The sequence below is a fragment of the Triturus cristatus genome, chromosome 11, assembly GCF_964204655.1.
Source record: "Triturus cristatus chromosome 11, aTriCri1.1, whole genome shotgun sequence".
NCBI classification, from domain to species: domain Eukaryota; kingdom Metazoa; phylum Chordata; class Amphibia; order Caudata; family Salamandridae; genus Triturus; species Triturus cristatus.
The window spans coordinates 783,141,934-783,161,663 of record NC_140594.1 but is presented as its reverse complement, the minus strand read 5'-3'; the positions used below and the strand labels follow the sequence as shown (position 1 = coordinate 783,161,663).

At 43.3% G+C, this 19,730-nt stretch overlaps 1 protein-coding gene across 4 annotated transcripts in view; it reads right to left on the bottom strand.

The window, feature by feature from the left end:
- LOC146785433 (ubiquitin carboxyl-terminal hydrolase 48-like) overlaps positions 1-19,730 on the bottom strand; it is a 353,159-nt gene that overhangs the window by 79,407 nt on the left and 254,022 nt on the right. For 2 of the 4 annotated variants that reach the window (XM_085634485.1, XM_085634486.1), the window contains exon 8: positions 3,622-3,750. The exons of the other annotated variants lie outside the window; for them this stretch is intronic. In XM_085634485.1, the coding sequence (XP_085490611.1) occupies positions 3,622-3,750 (129 nt within the window). The remainder of the gene's footprint in view (positions 1-3,621; positions 3,751-19,730) is intronic. 4 annotated transcript variants of the gene reach the window in all.

Below are 19,730 nucleotides of genomic sequence, written 5' to 3'. Positions count from 1 at the left end.
CCTGTGTTCCTCATGGGTCAAAATTGTTTTCTAACACTCTTACATTTAATTGTGCATACATCATGGGGTTTTTGCTTGGTGTTCTTCCTTTGGATCCTGACACTAGACCGCTTCATGATGACCTAGAATATCAGAAGTTCAAAAATCTCCAGGAAGAACTTTCAGCTGCTCCAGAAGGCATCATCTGACTTGGGTCGAGAATTATCATTCCTGAGAGTCTGAGACAATAAGTAATTGAACTGATCCATGAGGGACATTGTGGAGTCGTTGCTATTAACCAAGCTCAATGGGTCTGGGTGTGGTTCTTTTGTCTTGATGAAGGAGTTGAAAAAGAATTAAGGGCCTGTCATTTGTGCAACTGTTTGTCATCCAAGTTCACACCGCATCCATTTAACATGTCTGATCTTCCAAAGCATGCATGGGAGAAGACTGGAATTGATTTCTTTGGACCCCTTGACAATAGATATCCTCTACTAGTAATTGATGAAAAATACTCTTGTGTTCCTCTTGTGGAAGACCTGTCATCAACTACTCATGACAGAGGCACTGAGCGATTATATGGTATTTTTGCAACATGAGGAGTTCTTGCAATTTTGAAATATGACAATGGCTCTCCTTTCAATAGTCGAGAATTTAAAACATTTTCTCACTCATCCAAATGTCAAACATCAGAAAAGGACAACTCTCTGGTCACAGGGGAATGGTGTTGTCTGAAGATTTATGAGCACTCTCAAGAGGACCGTTCAGATAGCTGCACTGGAAACTCTTGATCTCAAATCAGTTCTTCAGTTTACACTTCGTGCATACAGGTGAACTCCATATTCTACCATGGGTAAATGCCCTGCCACCTTAATGTTTGAGAGAGCCATGAGAACCAAAAGTCACAATGGAAAACTGAAAGATCCGTTGACCTTGATAAACTCCGCACTACTGATTTGCCTCACAAATGAAAAATTAAGACCTATGCGGATTGACGCCGCTGTGCTCAAAGCACTTTACTAAAAAGTGGAAACCAAGTGATTGTCAGGCAGAAACGGAAACACAAGTCTGATGCTCCTTTTGATACAGAGCCACTGAGGGTTGTGCTCACCATCCAGAAAGTACATTAAGTGAGATTCTTCGTATTTCAAGCACCTGCCTTTTCCGCAGCCTCACATGACAAGATCTGGGTGTTTGATAGTGTACCATATATGTACAATAGGACTTATAGAAGAGTTGTGATGTATATTTGTATTATTTTTACTTTTTATTTAACAAAGGGGGAGATGTAGTGTCTTGTGAGTTAGAGATGATGGGACCCTTCTGGTCCCTGACAGACTCCATAGAACAGTGTCGTAAGTACTTGGGTGTGGGTGATAGAATGCATGCTGTAAAATGTTCATTTTACGGTTATACGCTGAGAAATAAAGATGTGTAATATGAAGCTCCATGTGTGGCGTGATCGTTTACATGTAACTGGGCTGGGGAGGATGCTACAGCTTGTAGAGATGTTTTTCAGAAGTTATTGACACTAAGTATACCGTGCACAGGTCCTAAAATTAGTACATTTGCTAGGGTTATCTTGCGGATTGGAGATAGGTTAGCATACCGTTACATAAGGAAGAATGGAGATGGTAATCCCACTTTTGCATTTAGGCTTATTTGGGGAAGGCTACATTTTGCTCAGATTTAGGGGAATGTTATGTATGTTAAATGCTGTACTCTATGAATTAACTAATCAATGTGACTGTAAGTTGTGTATAATGTATTATTATCACACTTGTGTGTTAAGGCATTTCTGTTTTTGCTTTACATGCTTTTCATGGACATGATGGCCACAATAACTATTTATGATGACTACAAGGGACACTACTTTGCCGGAATTTCCATGATAATGGATATGACTTCTGTAAATATGAAAGTTTGATGTAAAAGTACAAACCACAGTCTGGTTACTTTTAGCACCTATCCAACAATGGTTATTCCTTCCAAGCTAAATATAAAATTGTCACTCTTCCCCTTTAAAAGTAGTGGGGAAGTCAAGCTAACTTTGGTGAGAGCGAAGGGAATCTGCTTGCTATTCAAAGTGTTTTTGGTGTGGGATCTGCAGTTAATTTTGAGGCTTGAGGTGTGAAATCATTCTTTTTTTGATTTTCGCCCCAACAATGACAATGTAAGATTATGCTTCTAGTATCTCAACAGCACATTTTACTTATCCGTTAAAACTGATTGGCACTTCAATTGATTTATTTTGGAAAATCTGTTTCTAAGCAGAAATATAAGGCCAATACTGTCTTTTCAAAGTTGACCCTCAGCCAAAGGCTTGATCATCTGCCTCTACCAGATATTTATTCAGTTTAGTCATCATTTCAGATTCTGTAAGAATTTTTTTCATGGCTCAGGACAAATTAAGATTATGATCATATATAAACATAAATAACTTTCTAAATGATTCTTGAAGGTTATGTATTATTGATCTGTATTTAATCACATTTACCTAACTGTATCTCAAAACAATTTTGATTTTGAGATATCTTGTGTAGTCTTTCTCAACAATTTAGCTGTTCAATTTTCCTCCCATTTATCTGGGCTGCATGACCAGGACTGCCTCTTTTGGCCATTGTGCAAGTGCCTATCCTCTCCTGTGGACTCCTTAAACAGTGAAATAAGTCTAGTTCTTATCCTTCTTGGGTGTAGGTCTTTAATGTTTCTCTTTGGCTCCTACAGTTAAGAATCACAGTTGGCCTTAATTGTCAGACACTTTGAACACAAACATTCACCTCCTAAGTTACCAAACTAATGCATGTTGTTTTCAAATTTCCTTACAAGACTCCACGATTTCTTTATTATTCTAAAATCATTTTAGGCGGAAAAAAAGTAACATCAATTAATTAAACCCAGTTTGAGAGAGTTTTTAGCACTATAAATACATGAAGAGGAACTGAAGCAGTTAAGCTCGACTAGCTGTGTACACAACTGCTGCCACAAATTAGAAGACTGCTTAAAAGATCCCTAAATATTTTTTAGGAGCAATAATATTTGAATTTACATCTGCATTGGTTTTAGGAACACCTTATCTCATTCTGCAGAAATTCAAATGGCATCATCTAATAGTAATGGTGTAAAATTAGTTTGCTCACTAAGGCTAGAAACTAGTGGCTGTGGCTTGCACCTACTGTGCATTAGTAGGCTTTGGACTCACTGAAACAACTGAAACATTTAGAACACTTGGAAGTGAACTGATCTTTTCCCAATAGCGATGCTAAGGAATACCGCTGATGGAGCTTGCATTACCCTTGCTCTATTTTACTGAGAAGCAAGAGATCATTTGACCTTGATAGGGGAACTTGAGACTTGAGAGTGATTTTAGTATTGGAGCTGGCTCCCACACACCGCTGTACGACCCTTCATTAGATTGCAAAAACATTCATATAATTCGGAGCCAAAGTATAGTTTGCTCGTTTGACTCTGACAATAGAATTTGAGAGAAAATGCTCATTAGTCTTTCACAATTAAATCTGACACAAAAAAGAACAAAGGGCAATTTGGATAGTGCCATAGTCGCCTACTGTGGACCCTCTATAACTTGAAAAACGTTACACAAATCAAAAACAAAAAAAATGTAATTCAAAATGTTCTTACCATCACATTTCTATCGTCAAAGAGGTACCACTTATCATCTTCAAATGATTTTATCTCTGACGTATAATGACCACTAGTAAGTCCACCGGAATGGTGGCAAAGCGCAAAGAGCTCATACTGTGCAGAGGCCTAGAACGGAGAATAAGTCAGAGATCAACTTCTTCCCAGTCCTTTGGGGAGTAGTAATTAATGTTAAGAGTAAACATTTTCTGATGATTCCTGGCTTTGATGTAATCAGACAGCAAATGTTTTCCTAGCAGTATACATCTCAAGTAAATATACATAATTTAAGTCCTTCTACTTTTTCTGTAAACATGATTTCAAATGTACTCAGCATAAATGGCTTCTGTCTCAAACAAGAGTCGAATCATGAGGCTGTTTTGCACCTGCGCAAAGGTGAAAAATTGAGCTAGGAACCACTTCTGAATAAATTGTGTTGCCTACTGCACAAGCCTGCCACTTGCATTTCCAAATTGTGATGTCCAGAACTCAAGGGCCTACACCAAGTGAACTGAGAAAGAAACAATGGCTCTAATATGATTGCCAAGGAAATTCAGATGAATGAAACTAGGTTCCAGAATTCAGAACTGGAAGAATCATCTGACAGAGCGAGTGGTGAGGATACACGTTAGCACAATAAGAATACTGCTGGATGAAAATAGTTGACATGTTGCACCCAAAGGGCTGAACGACAAAACAAAAAGGAAATGTTTTTCTATAAGATTTCCCACACAATAATTATAAAAGGTAATTAACAGAGATATACCAAAAATGGTCATTAAATACACTTTAACCCTAACTTAGCCCTTCTTAGGTAAGGATAGCTACACTGTAACTTTACACACTCCGACTCTCATAAGGGTTGATTGAAAGTCGGATACCTGAAATACATCATTAGATTACAGTTATCACAGCATGGACAGGATGGAGTATGTTTGAATGAATTAATTCAGGATACTGCCTTGTTAGTGTACAAGCAACATACAGAAACTATTGGGTTTTCCGTCACTAGAATAGTTTGAGAATAGTAGACATACAAGACAAAAAATATACCCATGAATTAAAGTAGATTTTTGCCGAGGTAGGCTAACAAGGACTATAACTAGATCCAGATGGCCATCCGGGAACTAAAGACTGGTAAACCCCAAGCCCAGAGGGCTTCCCTGTTGAACACTACTCAAATTTCGAGACACTCTCACAACACACCTCCTCCGCCTATAAACAGAGAGGGAGAAACTGGTTCTTTCACAAGGGCTTTACCCAGCAACTATCATAGTCATCACTAAATCGCATCACCCATTGGTGAACTGTGCCTCATATCGCCTTATCTCCTTAATTAACACAGACATCATAATAAAAGTTAAAATCTTGGCAGCTAGGCTGCAAGCGGTCCTTCATTCCTTGATCCACCAAGAGCAGTGCAGCTGTATGCCTAACCGCAGCACCAGACATTGTATTCAATGCGCACATGTGGCCCTTGCTCACATTAGCAACATTAAGGAGGCGGCAGCCTTACTACTGGTCAACTTCGAAAAGGCTTTCAATGCCATCCATTGGACGTATCTTGAGTCAGTGCTGCTCCATATGGGTTTTGCCCCCCCTTTCGCGCCCTGGTATCTACCTTGTATTTGTCCCCTGCAGCCCAGATCCTCATTAGTGGCGTTCGCTCGCATGAATTCTCAATACTCTGCAAGACCCGACAGGGGTGTGCCTTGTTCCCGCTCCTCTTCTTCCTCGCCATTGAATCCGTAACCAGTGTGATCCGTTGTGAGGCCCAGATGCAGGGCTGGAGATGGAGTGGGATGCTGGAGGACAGGATCACATTATATATGGATGATGACCTCCTATTCCTACCTGACCCTGCGTGGTCGGGCCTGCGCCCTCTTGAAATCCTTTGACTTTTCAAAGAGGCCTCGGGGTCTCTGAGTTAACCAAAAGGAAGTCTCTTCCGATAACTTTAAAAGGAATAACATGTCAATTGAGAGGCAATATGACATACCAATCTGCTGTCTGATACTCATGTACTTAGGGGTCCATATAGCACAGTCCCAGAGCTCACACGCCCACTAAATCTTGCCCCCATCTTAATAATAGCCCAGACGTCTGGAACAATCCCTCCTAACATCCTGGGCGGAGTTGCATTGATCAAGATGACAATACATCCCCCACTTACTATATATATTTCAGAACTTCCCGCTCCAATCCCTCAATGCCTGGTTCACTGAGGTGGCGGCAGTGCTCAGATCATTTCTCTGGTGGGATCATCTCCGTGCATTGCTCAGGTTAAATGTTGTCATTCGGTGTATGATGGGGGACTGAGCACAGTAGAGATCCACCTATATTACTGGGACTCTCACCTCCTGGTTATCAATGATTAGTTGCCCGGTGACTGGGGCGACCCATCGGATCAGCATGAGCTGCCAGGCCTGGGTTTTGATGGGGTGATGCATCACCTGTAGGGTCAGCTGGTCCCCTTCAGTGTCCCAGAGGTTACCAGAGTAATATTCCTTGTGTGAAGGGTAGCCAATGGATTCACCAGCAGGGACAGGCGACTGACCTAACAAACCCCTCTTTGGAGGGGACGCTGGCTAGATCATATGGCATGGTTGGAGTGCTTTCGATACAGGGATCTAATTGGGATTACAGTGTTGGGTGATGTATGGCATGGGTCCTCTCTGAGTTTCTTCGCAGATCTAAAAACAAAATTCATACTTTCTCCATTCCAATTCCACCAATACCTGCAACTGAAACATTCCCTAGATCACTTCCGCATTCGTTTAATAGACTTCCCCGATTTTAGCCCACTGGGGGTGCAATTGTTGATGGGGAGTCTGGGTCTAGGGGGTGTATCCCAGATATAACGCTCTCGAATCAGTAACGACCCAGTAAAACAGTACACTTAGATGACGATGGGAGGGTTGGGTGTAAGAATTGGAGGAGGTAGAGTGGCGGGAGGTGCGCATGGCAGCCCGAGTGCTTGTGATGTCTGTGAGGCTTAGATTAATCTAATTACACTACCTCCACCTAACCTACATGACGCCTCAAAGACTGTGGCATGCAGGTATTCTTCCTGAACCCAACTGTACTTGATGTTCATTCTCTGTGGGTTGACTTTCTCCACAAGGTTTTGCAGTGTCTTGCGATTGTCCGGTACTGGGCCTGGATAGGTACGTCCTTTTCTGCGATCCAGATACAGCAAACTGCCACACTGGTCAAGCTATTCAGTTTTGGCACACACATATATATGTCACTGTATTGACAGGGATTAGGAATTTTTATTTCTGTCTGAAAGCTGATATGTTATACACTTTGGCATGTTAGGACTGAATGGACAAGTTCAAACCTCCATCTTGGACAGGAGAAGGTCTGGTCGCCCTTTTAAGAGAAGACAGTCAAGGCGTACCCAGAAAGAAAAGGGTGAGATATGGCAAGTAAATATGCAATGTGAAGAGGAGAGCTGAAATGGGCAAGGCACTGCAACAGGTTGCAGTATAGCATGGATGTGACTGGACCTGTGGCACAAACTGAACTTTAGTGAGGACAGGTTCTTCTGTCGTTGATTCAAAGAAGAAGTGGCAGGAAATACTCGTCAACTAACCATGTCAGGAAGTAATAAAAAGGAGCAATTTGATTGATCATCTTCTACATTTGTGGCTTGCAGACTTGGTATGATCCTGACATGGTATGCTGGGAAAAAACAGACGTCCATGGGTAGCATGCCACTCAGAAATTGCCCCACACTCTCCATATGAAGTTTTATATGAAATATGAGGCTTTAAATGAGATAATTGCTAACACTTATTTGCCCACTGGACCAAGCAGAACAATATTAAACAGCAACAGAACGCTTTAAGGTTGAATGTGACACTTTAAGTGCTAATTACGGTAGGAGTCGTTGCAAACATTTGCAAATAACTCGTAAATTCATTCACCACCGGTTGACACTTTACGATTGTGCTAGAAGCCAAACTCAAATAGAGTTCCAGCGCTGCCAGTTCACTCACCTTTATTTCTTACAATAAAGCGAAGCCAACTGCAGTAAATATTGCCACTAGTAAGCTGATCCCCTGTGTTCATATGTGTACAGTTCAGTAGACCACCTGCTTAGTCTGCAGGCTGTCTGATGGGCAAAACTTTGGTGGGGTTCAAGGCACCTACTTTTCAACTTCTTGTATTTCTTTTGTCTTCTCGCACTTCAATATTTCTTCACTTTTTTGCTTCATCAGTTCCTTTATGAGTAGGTTCACTTCCAGATCGTCGCTAGTGTTGTCATTAAATGATACCCTCTTGGTAAGCAGGAGCCAGGAGGCCAGTTCACTTAGAATAACAGGTTATAGTTTTATTGAGGAAGTTATAGCTTAGGTTATAAGTTACATAGTAACTACCCCACCAGGAGCAGCATCCTCACTGCTCGGCACACTCTCTCGAACTGAGCATCCTACAGGCACTCATCAATATTCCATGACATCACAAACTGGCTGAGCAGAAGGGAAGAGGGAATCTATGGATATGATACATTACAACTAACAGCAGGCTATAAAAGTAAGCAATCTACTAATTAAGTGTCAGGAAGTTTCCAATTGAAGGCCAAATAGGAGAAGCAACAAAACCTGTAGGGTCTATGAAACATTGCACCAGTCTTTCCTTAGTACGACATATATTTTATTTAGGATGCCACTGCTTGTCTATAGAGCAACTCCCCATACATTAAATTTCAATTCCTAATTCACAATGGTGGGCCTCTGCAAGAAAGCTGCTAGATTTCACACTGCTAAATGGATGGTTGGCTAAGCAGATCTGTTCAAAGGGCTCAACCCCCTAACCCTGAATCCTCATTCCACAGTGGGCATTCCCACTCTGGCTTCAACCATGACTAAATTATCAGAAGATACATAAGGATATTAAATATGCTAAACTGTGGAAAAAGACAAGGAATGTAATACACTTAAAATACCAAAAACCTTTACTGTAAGACTACAGGGATCAGAGTGCCTACGTTTAAATGTAATGTAGATATAGGGGAACAAAACTGGCCCAGAGAATCAACCTTCTCCTTGAACAGCAATACTTGTGAGTTCACATCTCAGCCATAATACAGTTCTTGTAATATTAGCGTAATTGTATATATCAGGTGTGACTGATGCTCTCAAGCACAAACTTCGATTTTACCATCTCTTATATTGTCGATTTTCCAGAAACAGGACAGTGTGAAAGCGGGAGAGAGAGGGATAGATTAACATTTTGCTATTTAAAAAACACCCTTCCGTGCTTCCCATCTCTCCTCCCTTTGTTTCATTCCAAACCTTTCTTTCTATTAAGAACTTTAATTTGACTAACCTACTAACTACCAATCTTGAGTTCTGGAGTAGCATGACACTTGCCCCAAAATTGCTATGCTTCGTCAGGGTGAAGTGCTATACAAAATACATTTACAATTACAAGTTAAAAATATTCTAATTAACCTGATAGACTAATGTCCATATTATCCATTATGCTATGTATGTGTATGGATATTTAAAAACCAAGAACCTAGCCAGGGATAACGGAGCCCTGTAGAAGGGCAGTGGCCAGGACTATGATCCAGAAACATTTACAGAGTCGAGGAGAGGAAGCTAATGAAATCAGGAAAGGCTGGGGAATTTTCTATCTAAACAGTTCAGATGAACTGTTTTTAATATATATGTATTTTAGAAAAAAAACGGAAAATAAACAACAAACACTCAAAAACCCCTAGTTAATACAAAGCATATACCGTGAGGCTAAACAAGTACTTAGAATGACAGTGGATAACAAGCTGAATGTACTGTTATTCATTGACCCACTTCTTAATCTGAAATGCCTGGATACTTCAGTCTTAACTGATATTAATCTTTGCCGTTGTAGGCCCCTTTGTATGCATGGTTTTCTTCTTTCTCAACATAGTGTAAGCTGATATTCTTTGCACTGGTCAATGGTAGACCAAGACGTAATTGATACTCTTTGCACTGATCAATGGTAGACCCAGACGTAATTACCAAGGCTGTGATCGATAAATGCAATTCCGCCTTCGAAACATGTCTGAGTGAATCAGCTGCTCCAGATTCTATCTTATCCTCTTTTATGCTGATAACTAGGTAAGAGAATCTCTGTTAATGCGGAAATGCAATAAGGGTCGATCACGTGGATGGTTTGATTCTGGGTGTACCTTAGCATACTCTTCGCTAAAAGACGCTTTACATGAGACTCCGAGAAATCTGGACAGAGTGAGGCAGGCTAGAACAGATTATAAGCGAGCCATTAGAAACAGGAAAACTATTCTGAAGAATGAGGCCTGAGAGGCCCTACATAAAGCATCTATGCAGAACGATGGCTCGGCGTTCTGGAAGGCGGTTAAAGCGGCTTTTTTGACCAATATAGGAGGACCGTCTATTGAAATTGCCATTACTGAAGAACAATGGATCAAACATTTTTCCAAACTATATAATGGTGAGGTTAATTTCAATGTGACACTTAGTAACATTGAAGAGGAACACACTTTGCTTTCATTGTTCCCCTACTTAGATCTGCAGTTCACCTTGGATGAGGTGATTCGGGCACTCTCTGCAAGTCAGGGTGGTAAGGCTCCCAGCCCAGATGGGGTACCTGTAGACCTATATAAGTCAAACATTTCCCTGTGGGGCCCAATAATCGTCCAGGTAATTACCGCTAGTTGCCGTACCCCTTTTTTATCTACCTGGGTGGAATCCACTATAGTTCCAATTTTTAAAAAGGGGGACCGGCAGGATCCAGGTTGTTATAGACATATCTCTTTACTGGATGCTATGACAAAAATAGTAGGACGCATACTATTGAAACGTCTACAGGTCTGGGCTGAGGACAACTCGGTTTTGTCCGACTTACAATATGGTTATCGTGCAGGCTTGGGGACGGTAGAGCAGAGCTTAAATCTTTCAATTTTAGTGGGGAAATACACTAGGGAGAAGAAGGGAAGGAATATGCTACTTACCAGTATGCATCTGTTCTTGGCATGTAGAGCTGCAGAGCCACACACTTAGGATAAGATAGCCATCTGGTGTTGGGCTCGGATGATTGCAGGTTGTTGTTGTCTTCGGAAGAAGCCTTTTGGTCACGAGATAGGTGACTCCTCCTCTGGACAACAGTGCGCATGGGCATCCACTCCATCCTCAGATTGTTTTTCGCCATGATGGGAAATGATGGAGTGTATAAGAATAAAGAGAAAGGATGTCCATGTGTAATGTCTAATTAAGACAGTGCTGGAACAGATACAGGTCCCGGGGAGGTGGGTGGGTGTGTGTGGCTCTGCATGCCAAGAACAGATGCATACTGGTAAGTAGCATATTCCGTTCGAGGCATATGAGCTGCAGATCACACACTTAGGATAGACTATATAGCAGTGTCTCCCCTAGCGGTGGTCACCTGTATCCGTTGCAGCAGTTTGGAATAGAGTTTTTAGGACAGCTTGGCCTACGGAAGCTTGTTGTTTGGATTGCACATCAACACAGTAATGTTTAGTGAAGGTGTGTGTGGTAGACCATGTGGCTGCTTTGCAAATATCTTCTAAGGGAATGTTCCCTAAGCATGCCATGGAAGCCCCTATTTTACGTGTGGAGTGCGCTCTAGGGGGAACTGTAAGAGTGCGTTTAGCTTTTTGGTAACATATTTGGATACATTTAACTATCCACCTGGCTATACCTGATATTGAAATGGGGTTGCCTTTATGTGGTGGAGAGAAAGCAACAAACAGTTGTTTGGTTTTGCGAAAAGGTTTGGTTCTGTCGATGTAATAAAGCAAGGCTCTTTTAACATCTAAGGTATGAAGGGCTCTCTCAGCTACTGAGTCTGGATTAGGGAAGAAGACTGGCAGCTCGACTGATTGGTTAAGATGGAAAGGGGAAATGACTTTTGGTAGGAATTTTGGGTTTGTCCTAAGAACCACTTTGTTACCATGTAGTTGTAGGAATGGTTCTTCAATAGTTAAGGCCTGTATCTCACTTACCCTTCGCAGGGATGTGATTGCGATAAGGAAAGCCACTTTCCATGTAAGGAATTGCAGTTCGCATTTATGCATAGGTTCAAATGGAGGGCCCATGAGCCTTGTTAGAACAATATTTAGATTCCACATTGGGGAAGGTGGTAATCTTGGAGGAATAATTATTTTGAGACCTTCCATGAAGGCCTTGATGGCTGGTACCTTAAATAGTGACAAGTGTAGTCGATTTTGTAAGTAGGCTGCTAACGCTGCTAGGTGTAGACGTATGGAGGAATACGCTAAATTGCATCTTTGCAAGTGTAGTAAATAGCAGATAATGTTTTGGATGGAAGCATCCAGTGGACGTATATTATTGTTAGTGCAGTAAATGGCAAATCTTTTTCATTTTTCAGCATAACATGCCCTAGTAGTAGGTCTTCTAGCTTCTTTTATGATATTCATACAGTCTGGTGGGAGATTGAGGTAACCGAACTCTAAGACTTCAGGAGCCAGATCGCCAAGTTCAGTTGCTGTGGATCTGGGGGTCTGATTTCTCCATGGTTCTGGTTTAATAAGGCCGGGGAAAGGCGCAGTTTTTGATGTGGAACTAGCGATAGTTCCAGAAGTGTTGTGAACCAGGGTTGACGTGCCCAAGTGGGAGCTACTAGAATCAGTTTTAGAGACTGTTGTTTGAGCTTGCATACCACAAATGGAATGAGTGGGATAGGCGGAAAAGCGTACGCAAATCTGCCTGACCAGTTCATCCATATCGCATTGCCCTTTGACTGTGGGTGTGGAAACCTGGCGGCGAAGGTTGGGCATTTTGCGTTTGTGTGTGGCGAACAGGTCTATGTCTGGTTGGCCCCTTTTTTGTAGAATGGGAGTAGGACTTTGGGGTGTAATTCCCATTGGTGGATTTGTTGTGTCTGTCGACTTAGGAGATCGGCAACCTGGTTGTGAACCCCTGGAAGGTGTTCCGCTAGCAGGTAGATGTTTTGGGGAATTGCCCATCTCCAGATGTTTTGTGGGAGTTGGGACAGTTGGAGAGAATGTGTCCCCCCCTGTTTTTGTATGTAATACATGGTCATCATGTTGTCTGTGCGGATGAGGACAGTTTTGTTCCTTAGATGTACTTGAAAGGATTTCAGTGCTAGGAACACCGCTAGAAGTTCTAGGTGATAGATATGGAGCAGTTTTTGTTGAGTGGTCAATCTGCCCTGAGTGGTGTGTTGAAGGAGACGGGCTCCCCACCCTGTGAGAGATGCGTCGGTCGTCAACACTACTTGTGGAAGAGGCTCTAAGAACGGTCGCCCTTTGGACAGGTTGATGGTGTTCCACCATTTCAGTGAGCGAAGTGAGCGACTGTCCACCAACACCAGATCGGTAAGTTGTCCGTGAGCCTGGTTCCACTGTTGTGCTAGACATTCTTGCAAGGGACGCATTTGAAGTCGTGCGTGAGGCACAATGGAGATGCATGACGCCATCATGCCTAACAGTTGCATAAACACTCTTGCTGGAAGAGAGTGTTGAGTTTGAAATTTTAAGATGAGGTTTTGTATGTTGGCTATCCTGGCTGTGCTGGGATAAGCTATGGCCTTGGAAGTATTTATGGTGGCTCCCAGATATTGATGTATGTGGGAGGGTTGTAGTTGAGATTTGGGATAGTTGATGGTAAATCCCAAGTCGCGTAAGGTTTGAATAGTGCGGTGAGTGTGGAGAACGCATTTGTCGAAAGTATTGGCTTTTATAAGCCAATCGTCGAGATACAGGAACACATGGATTTGTTGTCTCCTGAGGTGCGCTGCCACTACTGCTAAGCATTTGGTGAATACCCTGGGTGCAGTTGTTACTCCGAATGGGAGGACCGTAAACTGATAGTGCTGTCCGTCTACCACAAATCTTAGGTACTTCCTGTGAGCAGGATGCATGGGGATGTGAAAGTATGCGTCCTTGAGGTCCAATGTGGCAAGGAAGTCGTCTTGTTGAAGTAGTGGGAGGACTTGTTGGAGAGTGATCATATGGAAGTGATATGAGTGTATGTACTGATTTAGTAGTCTGAGGTAGAGTATGGGTCTTAAGGTCTCGTCCTTTTTGGGAATTAGGAAGTATAGAGAATATACTCCTGTACCCTAATGTTGGAGTGGAACTGGTTCTATTGCGTGTTTTTGAAGCAAGGACCGAATTTCCTGTTTGAGGAGTGTAAGATGGTGTGGTGACATTGGAAGGTGTTTGGGTGGTATGTGTGGGGGGTGTTTGTGAGTTCGAGGCAGTAACCAAACATGGAATTCCAGACAGGTAGGAACTGTTGGAGTCTTCCCCCGACTGGAGTGGAATGGTCTGGGGGGAGCGGGGGCAAGTCACTGTTTAGTGGCTGGAGAGGTGCGGGTGTTGGTATTGCCCCGACCTCGGCCCTTGGTGTTGTTTCCCCTATATCCTCCTCTAAAATATCCTCTGTTAGGGGATGTTTGTGCGGAGGTTTTGAAAGTGGAAGAGGTGTCTGTTCCAACATTTTTGGAGGCTCCCCTATAGAAGGAGTGGCGAAAGGAGCCTCGCGGTTGTGGAGACTGTAATGCTCCCATTGATTTAGCAGTCTTGTTATCTTTTTTCATCTTCTCCAATGCAGTATCTACTGCGGGCCCAAATAGTTGCTCTTGGTTGAATGGTTGACCAAGTATTGTTGTTTGTACTTCCGGCTTAAAGCCTGAAATACGTAGCCATGCATGGCGTCTAAGTAGTATGCTTGTGTTGACCGCCCTAGAAGCAGTGTCCGCGGCGTCTAGTGCACATTTGATTGATGCGTTAGATATGAGTTTTCCCTCTTGGATGAGGTCATTGGCCTGGGATTTGTACTGATCTGGCAGGTGTTGTAAAAGATCTTCTAACTGATCATAATGAGCCCTATCATATCGGGCTAATAGGGCGTGTGTGTTGGCAATACGCCAATGGTTAGCAGCTTGTGCTGCAACTCTTTTGCCCGAGGCCTCTAATAGCTTGGACTCTTTGTCTGGGGGCGGTGTGTCTCCTGTTGTTTGGGAGTTAGCCCGCTTTCTTGCGTTTGAAACTACTAAAGAGTCTAGAGGGAGCTGTGCTTTAATGTATGCGGGATCCTGTGGGGCAGGTCTATATTTCTTTTCAATTCGGGGGTTAAGAACCCTAGCTCTGACAGGGTCTTTAAAAACCTCTGTGGCGTGTTTTATGACTCCCTTAAACATGGGCAAGATCTGAACTGATTTTTGCGACTGTTCGAATGTGTCTAGAAGAAAGACTTCTTCGGGTGTATCTGAGTGCATGGTGACGCCATGGAAAAGCACCGCCCTTTTTATCAGCTGTCCAAACCCTAGGTGGTCATCTGGAGGGGAGGGTTTGGAGGGGTATGTTGTGGGATCAGGAATATCAGGTAAAGGGCAAGCCCAGTCATCTAAGGGTGCCGTATCCGGGAGTGTGAAACGATCATTAGGATCATTAAGGTCATCCGGATCACCCCCTCCCCCTAAGTCATCATCATCATCCTGTGGAGGTGGTGTATGTGAAGGAGATGGTAGAGGAGAAGGAGATGGGGCAGGGGGGGGTGGGATGAGAGGTGACATAGGAGAGGAAGGACGAATGGGTGAGGTGGCGAAGTCCTTCTTCTTTATGGGAGCTGGAGGAGGTGTTGTGTCCAGCTTCCTTTTCTTGTATGGCACAGCGGTGACATGTCCGGTTTTTGGATTGATATAAATCCTTTTTTGCGTGGGATCAGGGTGAAAAAGTTCTTCATTGTCCGAAAGTGGCTTTGGTGCCGACTTTTTCGGTTCCGATCTATGTTTTGGATGATCGGTAGAGTCTTTTTGGACTTTTTTCGGTACCGATGATGGTTTCGGTGCCGATGATGGTTTCGGTGCCGGTGGAGATTTCGGCCTCGATGGTTTTGGAGCCTGCTTCGGTGCCGAAGGTATTGTGTGCACAATGTACAACAAAGAGAAGGAGAGTAAGGGGTGGGCTATTTTTATTGAGGTCCTGCACATAAGCCCTAAGTATTAACACAAGCGAGAGATGTGCAGTTCCTACAGAGTGAAAAGTCTGGAGGAAAGGAGTTATCCGAAGTCAGACTTACACCTAGTGAATGTGAATGCACAAGGGAGGGGGGTCCCTTTAGGGTGGAACTAAAACCCTCACACACCCAGCAAGCTAGGTGTCATGCTTCATCATCTGGGTTTTGCTCCTCGTCGGGTCGGCGGTGCAATACCCAACGGGCACCCATACAGGGGCTCTTTATCGGAGATCTTTTGTTCCCTGCCGTATGGTGCGTGCGTGTGAGGGCCCGTGTGTGTAGACGTGTATAGTTAAAAAAGGTTGGTTAATCCGAAATATGACTTTATTGGCTCAGTCAACCACCTTGTTTAAAAGGGGTGAGTGGCGTAAAAGCTATACTTGCTCACAAAGAGAGGAGTGGCTAGCTACGCTCTACTCTTCTGGTCAACATGTTTCGCGCCCAGTAGGTCTGGAGGATCCCGTGGCGCTTCGTCAGGACCGATGATACTATTGTGATATGTGCTAAAAAACTATCTACAGTGTGGTGTGAAAGGGGTGGACAAAACTGGTTATCAACCCTTGGTTGGTTCCCCTACCTTTAGTATTTATAATATCTCAAAGGGGTCACCTAAGAAAAAGAGACAAAAATGAAAAAGGGAAATAGTAAAACCCCCAAAAAGAAAGGAATCTGTGACAACAGATTAACACTAGTTCATATTCGACCAGTATTGCAATTAAGTACATTCTAGACAATTATACTGGAACACTATCCAAATACTAACATGTCAACTCTTGATGATAATTCAAGAAAAGAAAGGAAATTAAAATTGATTAACTCTGGGAGCATAGCGGGAATCTGGTAAAAACAGCTAAGTATAGACAGTTGTAATGAAAAGCTGTGGTTAAATGCGGACTCACCGAATCCTATTATAAAAACCTCATCATCAGGTGCATGGAGCGTCATCAGGGGGAGAAACACACTCGTTTCCTATGAGACGGTAATGCAAAAAAAGAGAGGTGGAGGCAAATACAAGCATAGAGGTGAAAAATCAAGAGTGGTCATTCTCACAATCCTGTGTGCCTCTTATAAATGTTAATGAAGGGTGTTAGCCCAAAAGTAAAAGTAACGGAGGAAAACTAATCAATTCATGTAGATCAGGGCCACTTACGTGTGTTCGTCGGCATAGACTACTATCAGAATGCTCCCCTGCTCAGCTCCCCAGTACGGGGGTGGAAATGTGTGCGGGAGGGATTTATGGTGGTCTCTATTGTTAATGGAGTTAGGAGGTACCCTCGTAAAAGTATAGTCGCTGCCCCATTGTCTAATTCAAAAAACAGACCACAAAACAAAAAACACAAAACAAGCTACCGAGGTAGCAAGGAATGTACTCACAAGTCAAAGGTCCCCTGGAGGTCTATTAACCTGCCCGCGTCGCCGAACCCGGAAGGTAAACTAAGGTCCGGCGGCGCTGAATTTTATGTGGTAGTTGATTGGCTGGGGGTTGGTCACGTGTAGCGAGGTCACGTCCGTAGCGATTGAAACTCGCAAGGGCGCGTCTGTCTTAATTCGTGTAGATGCATATTTTGAGCGCCATGGTGGAGTGGCTCGGTATGTATTAGATATTAATACAGGGATGGCAACACTTCTAATTCAAGTGAGCGGAGGTATAATGTGATAGTAAGGCTCACAGGAGGGGAAGGGAATTAAATGGTTTCTGGTCTCACCAAGTCTGTGAGCCTATTATTGTATTTCTTGTCGATGACTCGTATAGAGCCTAGTTAATTTGGCAATGCGGTCCGTGCCCCATGGTGGAAATGAAGCGGGTATAGGCAAATTAAGAAAGGAGTTTGGTAAACCTGGCTCAGTTAGACCATAGAGTGGTGTAAAGTCGATGATCTGTATAAAACCTCATTGGGTTGGTAACGCAGTCCGGGTGCCATGATGGAGTGGTGCGGGTGTAGGCAAATGTTAAGAGAAAGTGGAGAACTTGGCTCAGTGAGGCCATGGAGTGGTGCGAAGTGTGTCAAAGGCATAATAATGGGAACCAAGGAGATCTCCAAATGTATGTATACCCAGGTTCCATCATGATCTATTAAGACTGTCACTGTGCCTGCTAGTCCTTGACAGGAAAACATCACGGCTGCCCCTGTATTGTCTAATGATCATTAATAGAAGTCAGAAGCCCTGTTAATGTGATATTGCCGCCCAAGGTATGTCGTCATTGAGGCCAAGTCTGTCTGATGAAAGGCGGTGTACCCATCGTTGTTCTAGCCTAAACAAAGAATGTTGAGACATACCAGGCTGGCTTTCAAGGACAATCCAGTGTAAATCGCTGGGGCTATGTTTACGCTTGAGGCAATGGCTGTAGAGCTTCGTGTTAGATTTGCCACATCTAATGTTGCTTTTATGTTCGATGATGCGTGTTTTCACTATTCGTGTCGTCGTCCCTATATAATAGAGGTCACATGGGCAAATCAATAAATAAATGCAGTTTGTTGAATTGCAGTTAGTGTGTCTCTATAGAGTCCAATAATCTTAAGAAAGTTATAAAAAAAACATTGGGGAATTTTGTCCGCAGGTACACTCACGATTCCCTCACCACGCTTTGCTTTCAAATGGACCAGCAACCTCAAGGACACCTTGGTGCACACTAGACCCAAGAAAAACATGACTCCTGCATACAGCACCCTATGGAATCTTCCCCCAGTACAGGGCCATTACACCTGCGGTGGTTGCACCTGCTGTGGACAAACCATAGTGGCTAAATCCATCCGCCTCTCTGCCCACTTCGAGTGGACTCTGAAGAGACACACTAACTGCAATTCAACAAACTGCATTTATTTATTGATTTGCCCATGTGACCTCTATTATATAGGGATGACGACACGAATAGTGAAAACACGCATCATCGAACATAAAAGCAACATTAGATGTGGCAAATCTAACACGAAGCTCTACATTCTTTGTTTAGGCTAGAACAACGATGGGTACACCGCCTTTCATCAGACAGACTTGGCCTCAATGACGATATACCTTGGGCGGCAATATCACATTAACAGGGCTTCTGACTTCTATTAATGATCATTAGACAATACAGGGGCAGCCGTGATGTTTTCCTGTCAAGGACTAGCAGGCACAGTGACAGTCTTAATAGACCATGATGGAACCTGGGTATTGAATATGCTACTTACCAGTATGCATCTGTTCTTGGCATGTAGGGCTGCTGACATTCATATCTGTGCATAGATCGCCGCCTAGTGTTCGGTCCGGATGTTTGCACGTTGTTGTCCTGGAAGAGTCTTCGAAGTATCCTGGGATAGGTGACTCCTCCCCTGGACTACAGTGCGCATGGGCATCCTCTCCATCCTCAGATTGTTTTTCGCCATTGTGGCAGTGATGGAGTAGATATAGAAAGTGATGACCATGCTTACAGTAATTCTGAGAGCTGCAGCTGCTACAGGCGCCGGGGAGGAGGGAGGGCGATATGAATGTCAGCAGCCCTACATGCCAAGAACAGATGCATACTGGTAAGTAGCATATTCAGTTCGAGGCATGTGGGCTGCTGAATTCATATCTGTGCATAGAATATATAGCAGTGCCCTCTTATTAGCGGCGGCTACCAGTGCCAGCTGCAGCGGTCTGAAAAAGAGTTTTGAGAACAGCCTGTCCTACAGCTGCCTGCTGTTTTGATTGCACATCTACACAATAGTGTTTGGTAAATGTATGTGTAGTGGACCAGGTGGCTGCTCTACATATGTCATGCAAAGGAATGTTTCCTAGGAAAGCCATTGAGGCCCCTAACTTACGTGTTGAGTGGGCTCGTGGGGGAATCGTTAAAGTGCGTTTAGCCTTTTGATAGCAAATTTGAATACATTTAACGATCCATCTGGCTATTCCTGCTTTGGAGATAGCGTTACCTTTGTGGTGTGGGGCAAAGGCAACGAAAAGTTGTTGTGTTTTCCTAAAGGGTTTGGTCCTGTCGATATAATACATGAGGGCCCTTTTGACATCTAGTGTATGGAGTGCCCTTTCTGCGACAGTTTGTGGGTTTTGGAAGAAAACGGGCAGTTCAATGGTTTGATTCATGTGGAACTGCGATACCACCTTTGGCATGAATTTGGGGTTGGT